This window comes from Symphalangus syndactylus, chromosome 14 (genome assembly GCF_028878055.3).
Source record: "Symphalangus syndactylus isolate Jambi chromosome 14, NHGRI_mSymSyn1-v2.1_pri, whole genome shotgun sequence".
Taxonomy (NCBI): Eukaryota; Metazoa; Chordata; class Mammalia; order Primates; family Hylobatidae; genus Symphalangus; species Symphalangus syndactylus.
In genome coordinates, this window is record NC_072436.2 from 102,262,623 (window position 1) to 102,281,793 (window position 19,171).

Consider the following 19,171-nt stretch of genomic DNA (forward strand, 5'->3'; position numbering starts at 1 on the left):
AGCACCTAAATACAATCTTAACCTGGGAACACTTGTAGACATTCTTCTTCACTTAAGCCTATGAGCAGTGGGTTAATGGCATTCTTGATTTTCTACTTTGCACAAATAAATATCAGCTGACCTGGCACAGTGGCTTGTGCCTATAATCCCAACACTTTGGGAGGCTGAGGCAGGTGGATTGCTTGAGCTCAGCTAGAGCAACATGGTGAAACCCCTCATCTCTATACAAAAAAATTAGCCAGGCATGGTGGTGTACCACCTGTTGTCCCAGCTATGTGGGATGGTGAGGTGGGAGAATGATCTGAGCCTAGGAAGCAGAGGTTGCAGTGGGCTAAGATTGAGACGCTAGAGTATAGTGTCTATACTCTAGCCTGGGCAACAGAGCCAGACCCTGTCTCAAAAAAAAAAAAAAAAAGTATTAAAAAAATGTTTTAAGTGTCAGTTAACACTCATAAGAATAGAGGGGGCGGGGCATGGTGGCTCATGCCTGTAATCCCAGCACTTTGGAAGGCCAAGGTGGGCAAATCACTTGAGGTGAGGAGCTCGAGACTAGCCTGCCCAACATGGAGAAACCCTGTCTCTACTAAAAATACAAAATTATCCAGGCGTGGTAGCACATGCCTGTAATCCCAGCTACTCGGGAGGCTGAGGCAGGAGAATCGCTTGAACCCGGGAGGCGGAGGTTGCGGTGAGCCGAGATCGCGCCATTGCACTCCAGCCTGGGCAGCAAGAGTGAAACTCCATCTCAAAAAAAAAAAAAAAAATAGAGGGTTTTCTGCTCATTGTTGCTGTTGTTTTTGGTTTTTAAATTTCATGCTGCTTCTTGATAAACTCATAATAGATAGAATAGACTTCCGGTAGAATTTTCTCAAATCAGGCCAGCATTTTTTCTAACAAAAGACAGTTTTTTCTATAACTGTAGGAAAAGCACTTCTGTAAGATGAACCTGATGCCCCTGTGTTCCGAGTGCAGTTAGCACTTTCCGGAGATTCTGAACATGTCATGAAGCAGGATTTTTTTCTCCATTTATACTTAGGAACACTGGCTTTGTAACTGCTTTGCAAAAGTCTAGAAAGTCATTGTAGGCTCCTTGGAGTGGGTCCAATGTGACTGTGGTCCAGTAGATTTGTTTTTTTACTTAGAAATAATTTTTCTAGCAAAGAGATAGAAATTAGGTGCTCTTTTTTTGCTTTAAGATAGAGATCAAATGTAATAAAATGGTAAATTCTATGGCACAGACAGAAATAGCCATATTAGAGCCAGACACAGTGGCTCACGCCTGTAATCTTAGTACTTTGAGAGGCCGAGGTGGGCAGATCACTTGAGGTCCAGAGTTAGAGACCAGCCTGGCCAACACGGTGAAACCTCATCTCTACTAAAAATACAAAAATTAACAGGCATAGTGGTGTATGCCTGTAATCCCAGCTACTCGGGAGGCTGAGGCAGGAGAATCGCTTGAACCTGGGAGGTGGAGGTTGCAGTAAGCTGAGATGGCGCCACTGCACTCTGGCCTGGGTGACAGAGCAAGACTCCGTCTCAGAAAGAAAAAAAAAGGAATAGCCATATTACTTGTTAATTAATGCTGTACTTTTCTCATAGGCAAACTCAAATGCTGAGAACCCCAAGCTGATATCAGCAATGCTGTGTGCTGCTTTGTATCCAAATGTAGTGCAGGTAACAAAACATTTTTCCTAGAGCCTTCCATTTTTTGTTTGATTTGTAGCCAAGTGAAGTAAGTTAAGATGTGCATAGTAATCATCTTAAAGAGATATATACACATGTGTGCACACACACACACCCTTTTAAACTTAGTATACATTTTCGGCCAGGCGCGGTGGCTCACGCCTGTAATCCCAGCACTTTGGGAGGCCAAGGCGGGCAGATCACGAGGTCAGGAGATCGAGACCATCCTGGCTAACATGGTGAAACCCCATCTCTACTAAAAATACAAAAAAAGTTAGCTGGGCATGGTGGCGGGCACCTGTAGTCCCAGCTACTCGGGAGGCTGAGGCAGGAGAATGGTGTGAACCCGGGAGGCAGAGCTTGCAGTGAGCCGAGATCGCGCCACTGCACTCCAGCCTGGGTGACAGAGGGAGACTCCGTCTCAAAAAAAAAAAAAAACTTAGTATACATTTTCAATCCTTCAGTTCCCAAAATCTGTTTGGATACATTATTCAATAACACATTTATTGTATAAAATTTTTAATCCTTCTGACATATGATATTCCAAAAATTAAAATAGACATAAATGTCAGTCGGCCAACCTATATATAACTAACTTTCTATGTTAGTTGGAAACTTGATTCAACTACAGTTTATCTTACACTCTCTACTCTGGACTAAAAGTAAATAGCCAGGCATGGTGGCTCACGCCTGTAATCCCAACACTTTGGGAGGCCGAGGTGGGCAGATCACGAAGTCAGGAGTTTGAGACCAGCCTGGCTAACATGGTGAAACCCCGTATCTACTAAAAATACAAAAATTGGCTGGGTGTGGTGGTGCATGCCTGTAATCCCAGCTACTCAGGAGGCTGAGGCAGGAGAATTGCTTGAACTCAGGAGGCAGAGGTTGCAGTAAGCCAAGACCATGCCACTGTACCCCAGCCTGGGCCACAGACCAAGACTCTGTCTCACAAACAAACAAACAAGCAAGTAAACAATAAGGGCGAGGCGCGATGGCTCACGCCTGTAATCCAAACACTTTGGGAGGCCGGGCGGATCGTCTGAGGTCAGGAGTTCGAGGCCAGCCTGACCAATATGGAGAAACCCCATCTGTACTAAAAATACAAAATTAGCCAGGCGTGGTGGTGCATGCCTGTAATCCCAGCTACTCAGGAGGCTGAGGCAGGAAAATCGCTTGAACCCGGGAAGCAGAGGTTGTGGTGAGCCGAGATCACGCCATTGCACTCCAGCCTAGGCGACAGGAGCGAAACTCTGTCTCAAATAAAAATAAAAAATCAGGGCCGGGCGCAGTGGCTCACGCTTGTAATCCCAGCACTTTGGGAGGCCGAGGCGGGCGGATCATGAGGTCAGGAGATCGAGACCATAGTGAAACCCCGTCTCTACTAAAAATACAAAAAATATTAGCCGGGCGTGGTGGCGGGCGCCTGTAGTCCCAGCTACTCGGAGAAGCTGAGGCAGGAGAATGGCGTGAACCCGGGAGGCGGAGCTTGCAGTGAGCCGAGATTGTGCCACTGCACTCCAGCCTGGGCGACAGAGCGAGACTCCGTCTCAAAAAAAAATAAAAAATAAAAATAAAAAATAAAAAATTAGTGCTTTGCCATAAGACCACCTGTGGCCAGCCTTCTGGAAACCCTACTGAGTGTGCTCTTGGACTTTTACCTGAGTTGTGATTATCCATCCTTTACAAGGCATGATTTTCCCCCAAAGAGTTTCAATTTGGCAGAATACTGAATCATTTTTCAAAGTCTTAACTTTTTTTATTAAATCCTCAGTTAACATCTGACTGATTTATGGCTCATTTTCTGCTTAGCATTTGTATGCTTTTCAAACCATTTGAAATGTACTTTTAAAAAATTGTTTGTGCTTTGTAGTGTGGTTATGAAAGGGAAAAAAGTCATTTGTATATAGATTTACTGGTTTTGATATTACACTCTAGTAATGTAAGGTCTTACCATTGGTGGAAGCTGGGTGAAGGGTACAAGGAACTCTGTACTATTTTGCCTCTTCCTGTGAGTCTATAATTATTTCAAAATAAAAAGATTATTTAAAAAAGAATGTGGGGGCCAGGAGCATTGGCTCATGCCTATAATCCAAGCACTTTGGGAGGCTGAGGTGGGCGGATTGCTTGAGCTCAGGAGTTTGAGACCAGCCTGGGCAACATGGCAAAACCCTGTCTCTAAAAAAAGAAAAAAGAAAAAGAATGTGGGGAAAAATCATTTGGAGACTTAAAATGTAGAAACAAAGAACATAAATGTGGTATAAGAAGTTTTAGGTGACAGTATAGTTTTGAGGCTAAACCAAAAAGGAAAAGGTGATATATCTGACTGTATATCTAAGAACTCGTCAATAAGAAAGACTTGGGCCCTGCTCTATTGCCTGCCATTGCTCCCCAGGCCCCGAGTGGTTCACTGAGCCATGAAGACAGATTCCAGGCATCAGGAATTGCACCTCCAATCCCAGATGCTATGTTCAGCAAAAGCTCCATGGTTCTGGCCTACAGTGGTGGCCTGGACACCTCCTGCATCCTCGTGTGGCTGAAGGAACAAGGCTATGACATCATTGCCTACCTGGCCAACATCGGCCAGAAGGAAGACTTCAAGTAAGCCAAGAAGAAGGCACTGAACCTTGGGTCCAAAAAGGTGTTCATTGAGGATGTCAGCAAGGAGTTTGTGGAGGAGTTCATCTGGCCGGCCATCCAGTCCAGTGCACTGTTTGAGGACTGCTACCTCCTGGGCCCCTCTCTTCCCAGGCCCTGCATCACCTGCAAACAAGTGGAAATTGCTCGTTGGGAGGGGGCCAAGTATGTGTCCCACAGTGCCATGGGAAAGGGGAACGATCAGGTCTGGTTTGAGCTCACCTGCTACTCGCTGGCCCCGCAGATTAAGGTCATTGCTCCTAGGAGGATCCCCGAGTTCCACAACCAGTTCAAGGGCCACAGTGATCTGATGGAATATGCAGAGAAACATGGGATTCCCATCCCAGTCACTCTGAAGCACCCATGGAACATGGACGAGAACCTCATGCGCAACAACTATGAGGCTGGAATCTTGGAGAACCCCAAGAACCAAGCACCTTCAGGTCTCTACATGAAGATCCAGGAACCAGCCAAAGCCCCCAACACCCCCAACATTCTCAAGATTGGGTGAAGGCCGGGCGTGGTGGCTCACGCTTGTAATCCTAGCACTTTGGGAGGCCGAGGCGGGCAGATCACGAGGTCAGGAGATCAAGACCACGGTGAAACCCTGTCTCTACTAAAAATACAAAAAATTAGCTGGGCGTGGAGCGCCTGTAGTCCCAGCTACTTGGAGAGGCTGAGGCAGGAGGATGGCGTGAACCCGGGAGGCGGGGCTTGCAGTGAGCCGTGATCGCGCCACTGCACTCCAGCCTGGGCAACACAGCGAGACTCCGTCTCAAAAAAAAAAAAAAAAAAAAAGATTGGGTGAAAAAGGGGTCCCTGTGAAGGTGACCAGCATCAAGGATGGTACCACCCACCAGACCTCCTTGGAGCTCTTCATGTACCTGAATGAAGTCGCAGGCAAGCACAGCATGGGCCATATTGACGTCGTGGAGAATCGCTTCATTGAAATGAAGTCTTGAGGTATCTGCAAGACCCCAGCAGGCACCATCCTTTACCACCCTCACCTAGACATTGAGGAACAGGAAGTGCGCAAAATCAAACAAGGCCTGGGCTTGAAATTTGCTGAGTTGGTGTACACCGGTTTCTGGCACAGCCCTCAGTGTGACTTTGCCCACCACTGCATCGCCAAGTCCGAGGAGCGAGTGGAAGGGAAAGTGCAGGTGTCCATCTTCAAGGGCCAGATGTACATCCTCTGCCAGGAGCCCCCACTGTCTCTCTACAGTGGACAGCAGGTGAGCGTGAACGTGCAGGGCAATGATGAGCCAGCCAGTCAATGCCACAAGTCTCATCAGCATCAATTCCCTCAGGCTGAAAGAATATCATCATCTCCAGAGCAAGGTCACTGCCAAATAGACCCCTGTACAATGGGGAGCTAGGGCCACCTCAGTTTGCAGATTCCCCAAGTACAGGCACTAATTGTTGTGGTAATTTGTAATTGTGACTTGTTCTCCCTGGCTGACAGTGTAGTGGGGCTGCCGGGCCCCAGCTTTGTTTCCTGGTCCCCCTGAAGCCTGCAAAAGTGGTCACCAAAGGGAAGGGTGAGGGGCAGCTACAGTGGGGAGCTATAAAATGACAATTTAAAAAAAAAAAAAGAGTAAGGCCAGACACGGTGGCTCACATCTGTAATCTCTGCACTTTGGGAGGCCGAGGCGGGCAGATCACCTGAGGTCAGGAGTTTGAGACCAGCCTGGCCAACATGGTGAAACCCCATCTCTACTAAAAAATACAAAAATTAGCTGGGCGTGGTGTTGTGTGCCTGTAACCCCAGCTACTTGGGAGGCTAAGGCAGAAGAATAGCTTGAGCCTGGGAGGCGGAGGTTGCAGTGGGCAGAGATCGTGTCATTGCACTCCATCCTGGGCTATAGAACATGACTCTATCTGAAAAAAAAAAAAAAAAAAAAAAGGAAGACTAAATAAAAGATCTAACAGAACCTAATAGAAAAGTGGGCAAAGGACATGACTGAACAGACAATACATACACAAAAATTATATTCAGTGTTACTAGTAAGAAGAAATGCGAATTAAAACGGTAAAGAAGGCTGGGTGCAGTGCCTCACGCCTGCAATCCCAGCACTTTGGGAGGCCGAGGAGGGCGGATCACAAGGTCAGGAGTTCAAGATCAGCCTGGCCAGTATGGTGAAACCCTGTCTCTACTAAAAATACAAAAAACATTAGCCAGGCATGGTGGCAGGTGCCTGTTGTCCCAACTACTCGGGAGGCTGAGGCAGGAGAATCACTTGAACCTGGGAGGCAGAGGTTGCAGTGAGCTGAGATTGCGCCACTACACTCCAGCCTGGGCGACAGAGCAAGACTCCGTCTAAAAAAAAAAAAAAAAAAACAACGGAAAGAAATAGCCTCTTTTTACGTTCTAAATTGGGCTGGGCATAGTGGCTCGTGGCACTTTGTAAGGCTGAGGTGAGAAGATCACATGGGGCCAGGAGTTTGAGACCAGCTTGGGCAACAGAGTGAGACCTTGTCTCTACAAAAAAATTTTTTTTAATTAGCCAGGCATGGTGGTACATGCCTGTAGTCCCAGCTACTCAGGAGGCTGAGGTGGGAGGATAACTTGAGCCCGGAAGTTGAGGCTGCAGTGAGCCATGATTGTGCCACTACACTACAGCCGGGGTGACAGAGTGGGACACTGTCTCAAAAAATAATAGGTAAAACTTTTTAAAAATTATAATACTGCCAGACGTGGTGGCATGCACTGGTAATCTCAGTTACTTGGGAGGCTAAGATAGGAGGATCACTTTAGCCCAGGAGTTCAAGGCTACAGTTAGCTATGACTGTGCCCGTAAATAGCCACTGCACTCCAGCCTGGGCAACATAGAGAGACCCTATCCCTAAAATAAAAAATAGGCCAGGTAAGGTGGCTTATACCTACAATCCCAACATTTTGGGAGGCCCAGGTGGGAGGATTGCATAAGGCCAGGAATTGAAGACCAGCCTGGGCAACATAGCAAGACCCCATCGCTACCAAAAATAGATTAAAAATAAATAAATAGTTGTTTGATAATAATGCAAATAAATAAATAATATAATGCTGGTGCTATCATGAACCCCCCAGAATGAGTACTCTTACTCTGGGTGGGAATATAAGTTTATACCCCTTTCTAGATAGCAGTTTTCTTGTTTGTTTGTTTGTTTGTTTTTTTGGAGACGGAGTCTGGCTCTGTCGCCCAGGCTGGAGTGCAGTGGCTTGATGTCTGCTCACTGCAAGCTCCGCCTCCCGGGTTCACGCCACTCTCCTGCCTCAGCCTCCCGAATAGCTGGGACTACAGGCGCCCGCCACCGTGCCCGGCTAATTTTTTTTTCTTTTTGTATTTTTAGTAGAGACAGGGTTTCACTGTGTTAGCCAGGATGGTCTCGATCTCCTGACCTCGTGATCTGCCTGCCTCGGCCTCCCAAAGTGCTGGGATTACAGGCGTGAGCCACCGCGCCCGGCCAGATAGCAGTTTTATTCCTAGGGATTTGTTATTAGGAAATAATTGTATATATGCACAAAGATACAGCTAGGAGAATATTCATTTCAGCACTGTTTATAATTGCAGACAATCTAAATTTGAAAAAACAGGGAATTTATTGTTTAAATTATTATAAATTCTTACAACAAGGTCTTATATATACACCAAAAATTATGTTTTAGGAAAATATGTCACAACATGGAAAAATGTTCTTAATATATTAAGTTTCAAAAAGTAGGCTATAAAAAAAGATTCTATTTTAGTTTCAAGACATGTTTATTTTCAAGACATCATTGAAAATACATCATTTTCAAGCTATTTATGTGTTTATGATTTTCTTTTTCTATAAATATAAATATAAATTTGGAAGAGAAGATTAAAATGATATTTACTGGCTGGGCACGGTGTCACGCCTGTAATCCCAGCACTTTGGGAGGCTGAGGTGGGTGGATCATGAGGTCAAGAGATCGAGACCATCCTGACCATGGTGAAACCCCGTCTCTACTAAAAATACAAAAATTAGCTGGGTGTGGTGGCACGCACCTGTAGTCCCAGCTACTCAGGAGGCTGAGGCAGGAGAATCACTTGAACCCAAGAGGCGGAGGTTGCAGTGAGCCCAGATCACACCACTGCACTCCAGCCTGGTGACACAAGAAGACTCCATCTCAAAAAAAAAAAAGGCAAGACACAGTGGCTCACGCCTGTAATCCCAGCACTTTGGGAGACTGAGACAAGTGGATCACCTGAGGTCAGGAGTTCGAGACCAGCCTGGCCAACATGGAGAAACCACTTCTACACTAAAAATACAAAATTAGCCAGGCGTGGTGGCACATGCCTGTAATCCCAGCTACTTGGGATGCTGAGGCAAGAGAATTGCTTGAACCTAGGAGGCGGAGGTTGCAGTGAGCTGAGATTGCACCGTTGCACTCCAGCCTGGGCAACAAGAGCGAAACTCCATCTCAAAAAAAAGGCCGGGCGCAGCGGCTCACACCTGTAATCCCAGCATTTTGGGAGGCCAAGGCGGGTGGATCACAAGGTCAGGAGATCGAGACCATCCTGGCTAACACGGTGAAACCCCGTCTCTACTAAAAATACAAAAAATTAGCTGGGTGTGGCGGCAGGCACCTGTAGTCCCAGCTACTTGGGAGGCTGAGGCAGGTGAATGGCGTGAACCTGGGAGGCGGAGCTTTTAGTGAGCCGAGATCGCGCCACTGCACTCCAGCCTGGGCAACAGAGGGAGACTCCGTCTCAAAAAATAAATAAATAAAATTATATTTACTGGTCCAGTCACAGTGGCTCACGCCTGTAATCCCAGCACTTTGGGAGGCCGAGGCAGGCGGATCGCTTGAGGTCAGGAGTTCAAGACCAGCCTTGCCAACATGGTGAAACCACATGTCTACTAAAAATACAAAAATTAGCTGGGTGTGGTGGCGCACACCTGTAATCCCAGCTACTTGGGATTACTGAGAAAGGAGAATTGCTTGAACCTGGGAAGCAGAGGTTGCAGTGAGCTGAGATCATACCACTGCACTCTGGCCTGAGAGACAGAGTGAGACTCGGTCTAAAAAAAAAAAAAAAAAAAAAAAAAACAAGAAATGTGTTGGGATTGGGATACTCAGATCTCTGGTCCAGTGTCATCAGCTGGGTCACTGCACCTGATCATCAGTACAGACCCAAAATATCAATATAGTTTTCTCCCACATGGCTGCAATGTGGTATAGTCACCCAGAGCCACTGCACCTATATTCACACTTCTTGGTGGGAAAAAAAAAAAAAAAGCATGTGCTTGTTCTGCTTTCAGAAGGAAACAAAATAAGAAAGAAAGGGAAGAAACAGGAAAGCTATTCAAGCAAGACTGGTTTTGTGCTTTTGTGCCAAGAGATACTTTCTATGAGAATATATATATTATATGTCTATTTTTACAAATACTTGTTGTTTAGGTGAAAAGCCCAGAAGGAAAATTTCAGAAGACCAGCACTGGAGCTGTCAGAATGCAACCAAAATCAGCTGAGTTGAAGTTTGTCACCAAGAACGATGGATATGTACATATTCACCCTTCATCAGTGAACTATCAGGTCAGAATGGTGGAGTATACTTAATGTTTACAGGTTTTCCTGGGGTAGGATACACAATTCCTTAAATTCAGCCACACCATGTTCTATCACTTGCTGTCCCCAGCAGTACCACTGACTTAGGGAAGATTGAATAAGAATAAACAGACTGGAAATTGGACTATTTCTGGAAAGACTATTTCCATTTGAAGAAAATTCTACTGAATACCAAAAAGTACTCAAGCCTGCTTTCAGATATAAAATTGTTTCTTTGCAATGGTAATTGAAGTCATGAGCTAATTACATCACTGAATCTGTGCCTTAAAAGGAAATGAATGACCTATTCTTGCATACCACTTCCTCAGCTCTCAGCCTGCCGCTGTGAGGCTTCTGCCCCCACCACTTCACTAAACCCATCAGAAGTAACAAATAACTTCTTAGTTGTCAAAGCCAGTGTCATCCTTTGGTCCTCATCATGCCACCTCTCACATGGTATTTGACATTGCTAATCTCTCTTCCTCTTGAAATTCTCCTTGATGTTATTTTTGCTTCTGAAATATCACTTTCTTCTCTCTCTCTGTTCATCCCCTCTATCTCCTTTATTAGCTTCTCTTCCTTTGCTCTGAAACAGTGGTTCTATCCTTTGTCCTTATTCTCTCATCATCACGCACTCTTCCTGAACCACCAAAGGCACAACAGCACTTACACATCCCAACTGCCACTTACACACAGACACAGACCCCAAATCTGTCTCTCCAGACCTGCAGTTTTTTTCTGAGCTCTCCTGCTGGAAAACATCAGCTAGAAGTCTTTTAGTCATCTCAAACATAAAAGCTGAAAAATCAAACTCATGATCCCCAATTCACTTTTCTCTTTCTGTGCTGTCTTGGTGGAATGATACCATCAAAATCAGAACGCTGAAGTCACATAGACTCCCACTTCTTTTCTTATGCCAACTCAGTTGGTCACCAGGTCCCAAGAATCCCTCCTTTTTGACATCTCTAAGATTTGCCTTTTATCCCTACTGCCACTTCCTTAGCTCAAATCCCAAACATCATTTGCCTGAAATTCTATAATAATCTTACATCTGGTGCTTTCTCTCTCCAACCTTCTACTACTCTACTGCTGCCAGAATTACCTTTACAAAACATCAATTTGACTATGTCGATTCCCTGCTTAAATCTTCATATCCAGAGTGTACCACACACTCTCACATGACTCTTTACGTGGCCCTTCCTATCCCTTGTCACCAAATTTGAAACATTCAGGCTGCTCTATCCTCTGGAACTACTGCGGACCATGTTCACAAAGCCTGGAAAGGATTTCCTTAAGCTTAGAGGACTTTGAGGGTCAGGAGGTCATCTGCCCTTTCAGCCTGTTAGGAACCAGACACCTGAGTTAGCTCCACACCCCCTCCTTTTTTTAATATACTTTTTTATTGTTGTTGTTTTGCATGTTTCTCAAGAACTACTACTCTTTTAAGAATCCAAATTGTTCATGCATCCATGTAATATCTACTAGCGCCTACTCTGTGCCAGGCACTGTTGTAGGCTGTTGAGGACAGTGGAAGAACCTAGATGGACACAGTCTCTGCCCTCAAGGAGCTTATGTTCTAGTGAGGGAGACAGGCAATACATAAGTAAACAGAATCTCAGGTAATGCTATAAAGCAAAATAGAGCAGGATAGAGAGACAGAGAGTGACAGGAGAGGGGCCCTGCACATGGGGTGGTCAGGGAAGAACTCCGGGATGAGAAAACAACTGAGCAAATCCTAAATGAAGAGCAAGTCATGCAGATGTAGAGAAAGGAGAAACATTCCAGCAGAGGACATAAGTGCAAACACCACAAGGTGGGAGTGTATTTGATGTGTTCCAGGAAATGCATGAAGAGGCCAGTGGAGAGGGATGATCAAGGGTGAGAGTGGTGGGAGATGCACGGGGATGAGTAGGCAGGGGCAAGGTAGGGCGGGGTGGTACCCCGCCCCACCATTAGTCCTTCAAATGGCAAGGACTTGAGATTTTTATCCTTGGACACCATTGGAGGGTTTTGAGCCATAATTGGACTTAATGTTTTTGTTTTTATTTTTATTTTTATTTTATTTACTTATTGAGACAGAGTCTCTCTCTGTCACCCAGGCTAGAGTGCAGTGGCACAATCTCAGCTCAATGCAACCTCCACTTCCCAGATTCAAGCGATTCTCATGCCTCAGCCCCCTGAGTAGCTGGGATTACAGGCATGCGTCACCACTCCCAGCTAATTTTTGCAGTTTTGTAGAGATGGGGTCTCACCATGTTAGCCAGGCCAGTTTCAAACTCCTGGCCTCATGTGATCCACCTGCCTCAGTCTCCCAAAGTGCTGGGATTACAGGCGTGAGCCACCACGCCCTGCCAGACTTACATTTTTAAAAGATCACCTTGATTTCTGGGTAGAAAAGACACTATAAAAAATGCATAACTAGAAGTGGGGAGAGCACTCAAGAAGACATCACAGTGGTTTCTGTGAGATGACAATGGTTTGTACTAAGTTGGTAGCTGGGTGCCTGTAATCCCAGTCCTTTGAAAGGCCAAGGCGGGCAGATGACTTGAGTTCAGGAGTTTGAGACCAGCTGGCCAACATGGTGAAACCCTATCTCTACTAAAAATACAAAAATTAGCCAGGTGTGATGGTGCAAGCCTGTAGTCCCAGCTACTTGGGAGGCTGAGGCAGGGGAATCACTTGAACCTAGGAGGTAGAGGTTGCAGTGAGCCAAGATCATGCCACTGCACTCCAGCCTGGGCGACAGAGCAAGACTGCGTCTCAAAAGAAAAAAAGGCTGGGTGCGGTGGCTCACACCTGTAATCCCAGGACTTTGGGAGGCCGAGGCAGGCAGATCACCTGAGTTCAGGAGTTCAAGACCAGCCTGGCCAGCATGATGAAATCCCTGTCTCTACTAAAAACACAAAAATTAGCCAGGCATGGTGGCAGGCGCCTATAATCCCAACTACTTGGGAGGCTGAGGCAGGAGAATCACTTGAACCTGGGGGGCAGAGGTTGCAGTGAGCTGAGATCATACCATAGCACTACAGCCTGGACAAAAAGAGCAAAACTCCGTCTTAAAAAAAAAAAAAATTTTGTATCTGCAGAAGTGGTGATAATATGTCAAGCCATTTTGTATTTTGAAAAGAGAGCTGACTGGACTTAGTGACAATGTAGATGGTGTGAGGGGAAAAAGAATAGTCAATGATGACTCCTAAATTGGGGGCCTGAGCAGCTGGGTGAATGGGAGCATCATTTCCTGAGATAGAGAACACTGCAAGGAAGAAGAATCAAGAATTCCATCTGGGCCAGGCACAGTGGCTCACACCTGTAATCCCAGCAATTTGGGAGGCCAAGGCAGAAGGATTGCTGGAGCCCAGGAGTTCGAGACCAGCCTGGGCAACATGGTGAGACCCTATCTCTACAAAAAAATTTTTAAAATAAAAGTTTTTTTTTTTAACACAAGTGTGAGATACTTATTAAATGTCCAAGAGGAGATGGCAAGTCAATAGTTACGCATGCAAATCTGGAGCTCAGGAAAGTCATGGGCTGTAGATAAATTTGGGGAGTCATTAATAGACAGGCAGTATTTAAATCCATGGAACTGGTGGTGTGTTCCCTTTCTGTTGCCAGTGACATCACTGTCATCATCGGAGGCTTTTTGTTACAGGTGAGACATTTTGACAGCCCCTACCTGTTGTACCACGAGAAGATAAAAACTAGTCGAGTATTCATCCGAGACTGCAGCATGGTGTCTGTGTACCCACTGGTCTTGTTTGGAGGAGGCCAAGTGAATGTGCAGCTTCAAAGAGGAGAGTTCGTTGTCTCTCTGGATGATGGTTGGATCCGTTTTGTAGCTGCTTCCCATCAGGTAAAGGGTGAATTGGTCTGTTCTATGAGGCTCAGGCCATGAGGGGCTTTGACAATAAGAAGTTATGAAGTCAAGGGCATTCCTCTAGGGACCAAGGTAACAGAGCTAATTAAAAATGAATGACGGTGGCCGAGCCCAGTGGCTCACACCTATAATCCCAGCACTTTGAGGGCCAAGGCAGGCAGATCATTTGGGGCCAGGAGTTCGAGACCAGCCCGGCCAACATGGTCAAACCTTGTCTCTACTAAAAATACAAAAATTAGCTGGGCATGTTGGTGGGTGCCTGTAATCCCAGCTACTCAGGACGCTGAGACACGAGAATCGCTTGAACCCAGGGGGCAGAGGTTGCAGTGAGCCGAGATCATGCCATTGCACTCCAGCCTCGGCAACAGAGCAAGACTCTGTCTCAAAAAAAAAAAAAAAATGAATGACGGTCTACAATGGGACACTAAGAAAGAGTGAGGCTGAAGTGAAGCCAGGAGTGGAGCCCTAGTAAGAGTTCCAGAAAGCACACTGTGAGGGGAAGTCTGGTATGGGCTGGGGTTTGTATAAAAGGCTAGGACAGAAGCTATAAAGTGAGGGTGCTGGACTTTCCTTATTGTTATGTAAATAATAGATGTTCACCAAAGAAAAGTCAGAAAATACAGATAAGCAAAAATAAATAAATAAAAACCACCCTGATTCCACCACTACCATTTTGAGAAAAAGATAATGGGTCTGAATTCTTCATTTATTCTTAGGTCTGAATTATTCACTATATGGAGTCTCTGTGAAAAACATTTCATGGAGAGTACATATTTAAGAAACAGAACTTCAGCCGGGTGCGGTGGCTTATGCCTGTAATCCCAGCACTTTGGGAGGCCGAGGTGGGCAGATCACCTGAGGTCAGGAGTTCAAGATCAGCCTGGCCAACATGGTGAAACCCCATCTCTACTAAAAATACAAAAAAATTAACCAGGTATGGTAGCGGGCACCTGTAATCCCAGCTATTCAGGATGCTGAGGCAGGAGAATCTCTTGAGCCCAGGAAACGGAGGTTGCAGTGAGCCGAGATCATGCCATTGCACTCCAGCCTGAGCAACAAGAGGGAAATTCCATCTCAAAAAAATGAATACATAAAAATACAGAAAAAAATCAGCTGTGCGTGGGGGCGGACGCCTGTAATCCCAGCTACTCAGGAGGCTGAGACAGGAGAATCACTTGAACCCAGGAGGCAGAGGTTGCAGTGAGCCGAGATTGCACCACTGCACTTCAGCCTGGGTGACAGAATGAGACTCCGTCTCAAATAAATAAACAAATAGATAGATAAAACTTCAGGCGGACACCTGTAATCCCAGCTGCCAGAGGCTAAGGTGGGAGGATTGCTCAAGCCCAAGAGGTCGAGGCTTCAGTGAGCCATGATTGCACCACTGCACTCCAGCCTGGTGACAGAGTGAGACTCTGTCCCAAAAAAAGAAATAAATAAAACTTCATTTTAATATCTGCATCTGTTAGAATTCTTATGTTACAAGAAGCAGATATGCCAACTCAAACATAAAAAGAAATTGATTGGCATATTTAGCTTTAAAGTCTAGAGCAGCAATGTCCAACAGAAATATAATGTGACCCACATATGTAATTTTAATTGTTCTAGTAGCCACATTTTTAAAAGTAAAAAGAAATAGATGAAATTAATCTTAATATATTTTATTTAACCTAATACATCCAAAATGTTTTAATTTTAACATGTAATCAATATAAAAACTATTGAGATAGTTTACATTACCTTTTCATATTAAGTCTTCAAAATCGGGTATATATTTTATATTCACAGCACATCTCAGTTTGGGCTGGCCACATTTCACGTAGACATTAGATAAGCCACTTGTGACTAGTGGCTACCTTACTGGATAGTCCAGGTCAAGAAGGCCAGGCAAGGTTGGTTTGATTTAGCAGTTCAGTGGTGACAAAAACATGGTTAACCTAGTGGTATTGAAAGGGCTGCAATAGCTCCTGGCATCACATGTATGCAGCATACGGTCCAGAAGAGCCAGAAACTTTCTTGCCTATAAGCTCAATCAAAGCTCCCCTCCTAAACCAATCCCTGTGACCAAAGGGATGTCCTGAACTTGAAGACCTGGAGTACCTGAGGCATTCACCCTGGCAAGGCTCACAGTGTGAACCTGAGTTAGAGCAGGGTCCAAACTGCATGGTTCCCATACAGTGGGGAAGGGGCAAAACAGATGTTCAGAAGATATCTACAGTGCCACAACATCAGCATAAGCAAAATGCCATAAAAGCATACAGTATATCCCAAAGCTACAGAGATTTTTGATTCATCTAATATCTTCCACTTTTTTTTTTTTTGAGATGGAGTCTTGCTCTGACGCCCAGGCTGGAGTGCAGTGGTGCCATCTCGGTTCACTGCAACCTCCGCCTCCCATGTTCAAGTGATTCTCCTGCCTCAGCCTCCCGAGTAGCTGGGATTACAGGCATATGCCACCACCCGGCTAATTTTGTATTTTTAGTAGAAACAGGGTTTCTCCATGTTGGTCAGCCTGGTCTTGAACTCCTGACCTCAGGTGATCTGCCCTCCTCGGCCTCCCAAAGTGCTGGGATTACAGGCATGAGCCACCGCGCTGGCTAATTTTTTTTTTTTTTTTTTTTTTTTTTTTGAGACAGAGTCTTGCTCTGTCGCCCAGGCTGGAGTGCAGTGGCACGATCTTGGCTCACTGCAAGCTCCGCCTCCCGGGTTCACGCCATTCTCCTGCCGCAGCCTCTCCTAGTGGCTGGGACTACAGGCACCTGCTACCATGCCCAGCTAATTTTTTGTATTTTTAGTAGAGACGGGGTTTCACTGTGGTCTCGATCTCCTGACCTCGTGATCCGCCCGCCTCGGCCTCCCAAAGTGCTGGGATTACAAGCGTGAGCCACCGCGCCCGGCTAATTTTTGTATTTTTATTAGAGATGGAGTTTCACCATATTGGACAGGCTGATCTCAAGATCTCAAACTCCTGACCTTGTGATCTGCCCACCTCGGCCTCCCAAAGTGCTGGAATTACAAGGCATGAGACACTGAGCCCGGCCCACCCTTTTTTTTTTTTTTTTTTTGAGATAGAGTTTTGCTCTTGTTGCCGAGGCTGGAGTGCAATGGCGCAATCTCGGCTCACCACAACCTCTGCCTCCCGGGTTCAAGCAATTCTCCTGCCTCAGCCTCCCCAGTAGCTGGGATTACAGGCATGTGCCACCATGCCTGGCTAATTTTGTATTTTTGGTAGAGTTGGGGTTTTTCCACATTGGTCAAGCTGGTCTCGAACTTCCACCTCAGATGATCCACCTGCCTCAGTCTCCCAAAGTGCTGGAATTACAAGTGTGAGCCACCCGGCCCAGCCTATCTACCATTTTTTTTTTTTTTTTGAGACAACAAGGTATGCAGTGGAGTGATCAGTGATCAGTAAATTTTCTTTTCCTTTTTTTTGAAACGGAGTTTCGCTCTTGTTGCCTAGGCTAGAGTGCAATGGCTCGATCTTGGCTCACCGCGACCTCCACCTCCCAGGTTCAAGCGATTCTCCTGCCTCAGCCTCCCAAGTAGCTGGGATTATAGGCATGCACCACCATGCCCAGCTAATTTTGTACTTTTAGTACTAAGAGACAGGGTTTCTCCACGTTGATCAGGCTGGTCTCGAACTCCTGACCTCAGGTGATCTGCCCATCTTGGCCTCCCAAAGTGCTGGGATTACAGGCGTGAGCCACCGTGCCCAGCCCTATCTACCACTTTTAATTCCCCATTTTCCTGCTTCTCCTCGTGGAATAAATCATAAAAATTGACCAAACTTTAATATGGAGAACACTATATAAAAGCCATACTTCCAGACTGAATCTTTTCTTTTTGGGGGAGCGGGGGGGACAGAGTCTCGCTATGTCACCCAGGCTGGAGTGCAATGGTGCAATCTCAGCTCCCTGCAACCTCTGCCTCCTGGGTTCAAGCAATTCTCCTGCCTCAGCCTCCTGAGTAGCTGGGATTACAGGCGCATGCCACCACGACTGGCTAATTTTTGTATTTCTAGTAGAGGCAGGATTTCACCACGTTGGCCAGCCTGGTCTTGAACTCCTGATCTCATGATCCACCCGCCTCGGCCTCCCAAAGTGCTGGGATTACAGGCATGAGCCACTGCGCCTGGCCCGAATCTTTTCTTTAGATGAGATGTGATAGAGGCACTTTTTTACAATGGACCTCATTTAGTCTATTACAAAATGAAAATGTGTTTAGGTTTTTTGCTCCTAATGGAGTTAAAATTAGTACCAGAAATCTAAATAATGGTAATCATAACTGGGGTATTTCCCTCCAATAACTTATCCTGCCTGTTCCTCCAAGCACTGCTCATATTGTAGCTTTCATTTTAGGTGGCTGAATTGGTAAAGGAGCTTCGTTGCGAACTTGATCAGCTTCTCCAGGATAAAATTAAAAACCCAAGCATTGATCTGTGTACGTGTCCTCGAGGATCCCGGATCATCAGCACAATTGTGAAACTTGTCACCACACAATAAAGAGCAGTCTTAGAGAGTGCTTGCTACTCACCTGCTTCTAGCTCACCTGGGAAATAACAGCAGAACCTCTACCTCGAACTAAAGACCTGTTGGGGCTGGCCCTGGTGGAGGAGCCCAGGGCATGCAGCCCAAGGCAGCTGAGGCAGTGCATATACCCTTAGGGCCATTTCTAACAAAGCCTTGGCCACTCCCAGCACAATTTGGAGTGTCAAGGGTGAGAGCCTAAAACCCAGCTTGCCTGTCTTTGTCTCCGTGACTGTTCTGGAGTGAATTAAGTTCACCTGATAACTCAAAAGTGAATGTATAATACAATTCCATTTTAATCTGTGTATTCTTTTTCTCCTACTTTTTACTGGGGTGAGACAGGGGCATGAGGAGAAATACGCCTTTTTTTTCTTTTCTTTTCCTGTCGCCAAGGCTTGACTGAGAGAAGTCAGAACAGAGAAAGGGAAAAAAAAACAAAATTATGTGAACAAGCAAAATTAAAATTTCATTTTAGGCTATTGGCTACTGAGTAAACTTGACTTGTGAGGGATTTTTATTTTTACTCATTAAAAGTCAACTTAAAAAAATTGAATGAGTTCTCTTTTGGTATTAAAATGCAAGCTGGTCTTATCGATAACACTCCTATTCTTACAGAACAATCTGGATGTCTTCATAGTTCTACATTTAGGAATCTTTACTCTGTCTTATGAACTCACCCAGACACAATGGCCATGTTTCTTATCACCGAAGGAGAATTTTAATAGTATTCCTGGGGCAGAGTTGGCATGGATGAGGTCAAAAAGGTTACCATCGGATTTACAGCCACCACAATGCTTTCCGTGAAATTGCTTATTTTCAACCACCTCTTAGGTTAATGGGGCGCTAGCATTTTGGAAACACATCAGGGGATTTACATTTTCCCTGGACATCTATCAGTAT

The 19,171-nt window shown here is 45.6% G+C and overlaps 1 protein-coding gene and 1 pseudogene across 4 annotated transcripts in view; both read left to right on the forward strand.

The window, feature by feature from the left end:
• DHX57 (DExH-box helicase 57) overlaps nucleotides 1-18,750 on the forward strand; it is an 81,981-nt gene extending 63,231 nt beyond the window's left edge. For all 4 annotated transcript variants that reach the window (XM_055243366.1, XM_055243367.2, XM_055243368.2 and 1 more), the window contains 4 exons: nucleotides 1,600-1,674; nucleotides 9,725-9,859; nucleotides 13,521-13,721; nucleotides 18,104-18,750. In XM_055243366.1, coding sequence (XP_055099341.1) covers nucleotides 1,600-1,674; nucleotides 9,725-9,859; nucleotides 13,521-13,721; nucleotides 18,104-18,247 — 555 coding nt within the window. In that variant the 3' untranslated portion in view covers nucleotides 18,248-18,750. The remainder of the gene's footprint in view (nucleotides 1-1,599; nucleotides 1,675-9,724; nucleotides 9,860-13,520; nucleotides 13,722-18,103) is intronic.
• Nucleotides 1,681-6,234, forward strand: LOC129462892 (argininosuccinate synthase-like; annotated as a pseudogene).
• Nucleotides 18,751-19,171: the final 421 nt, after the last annotated feature.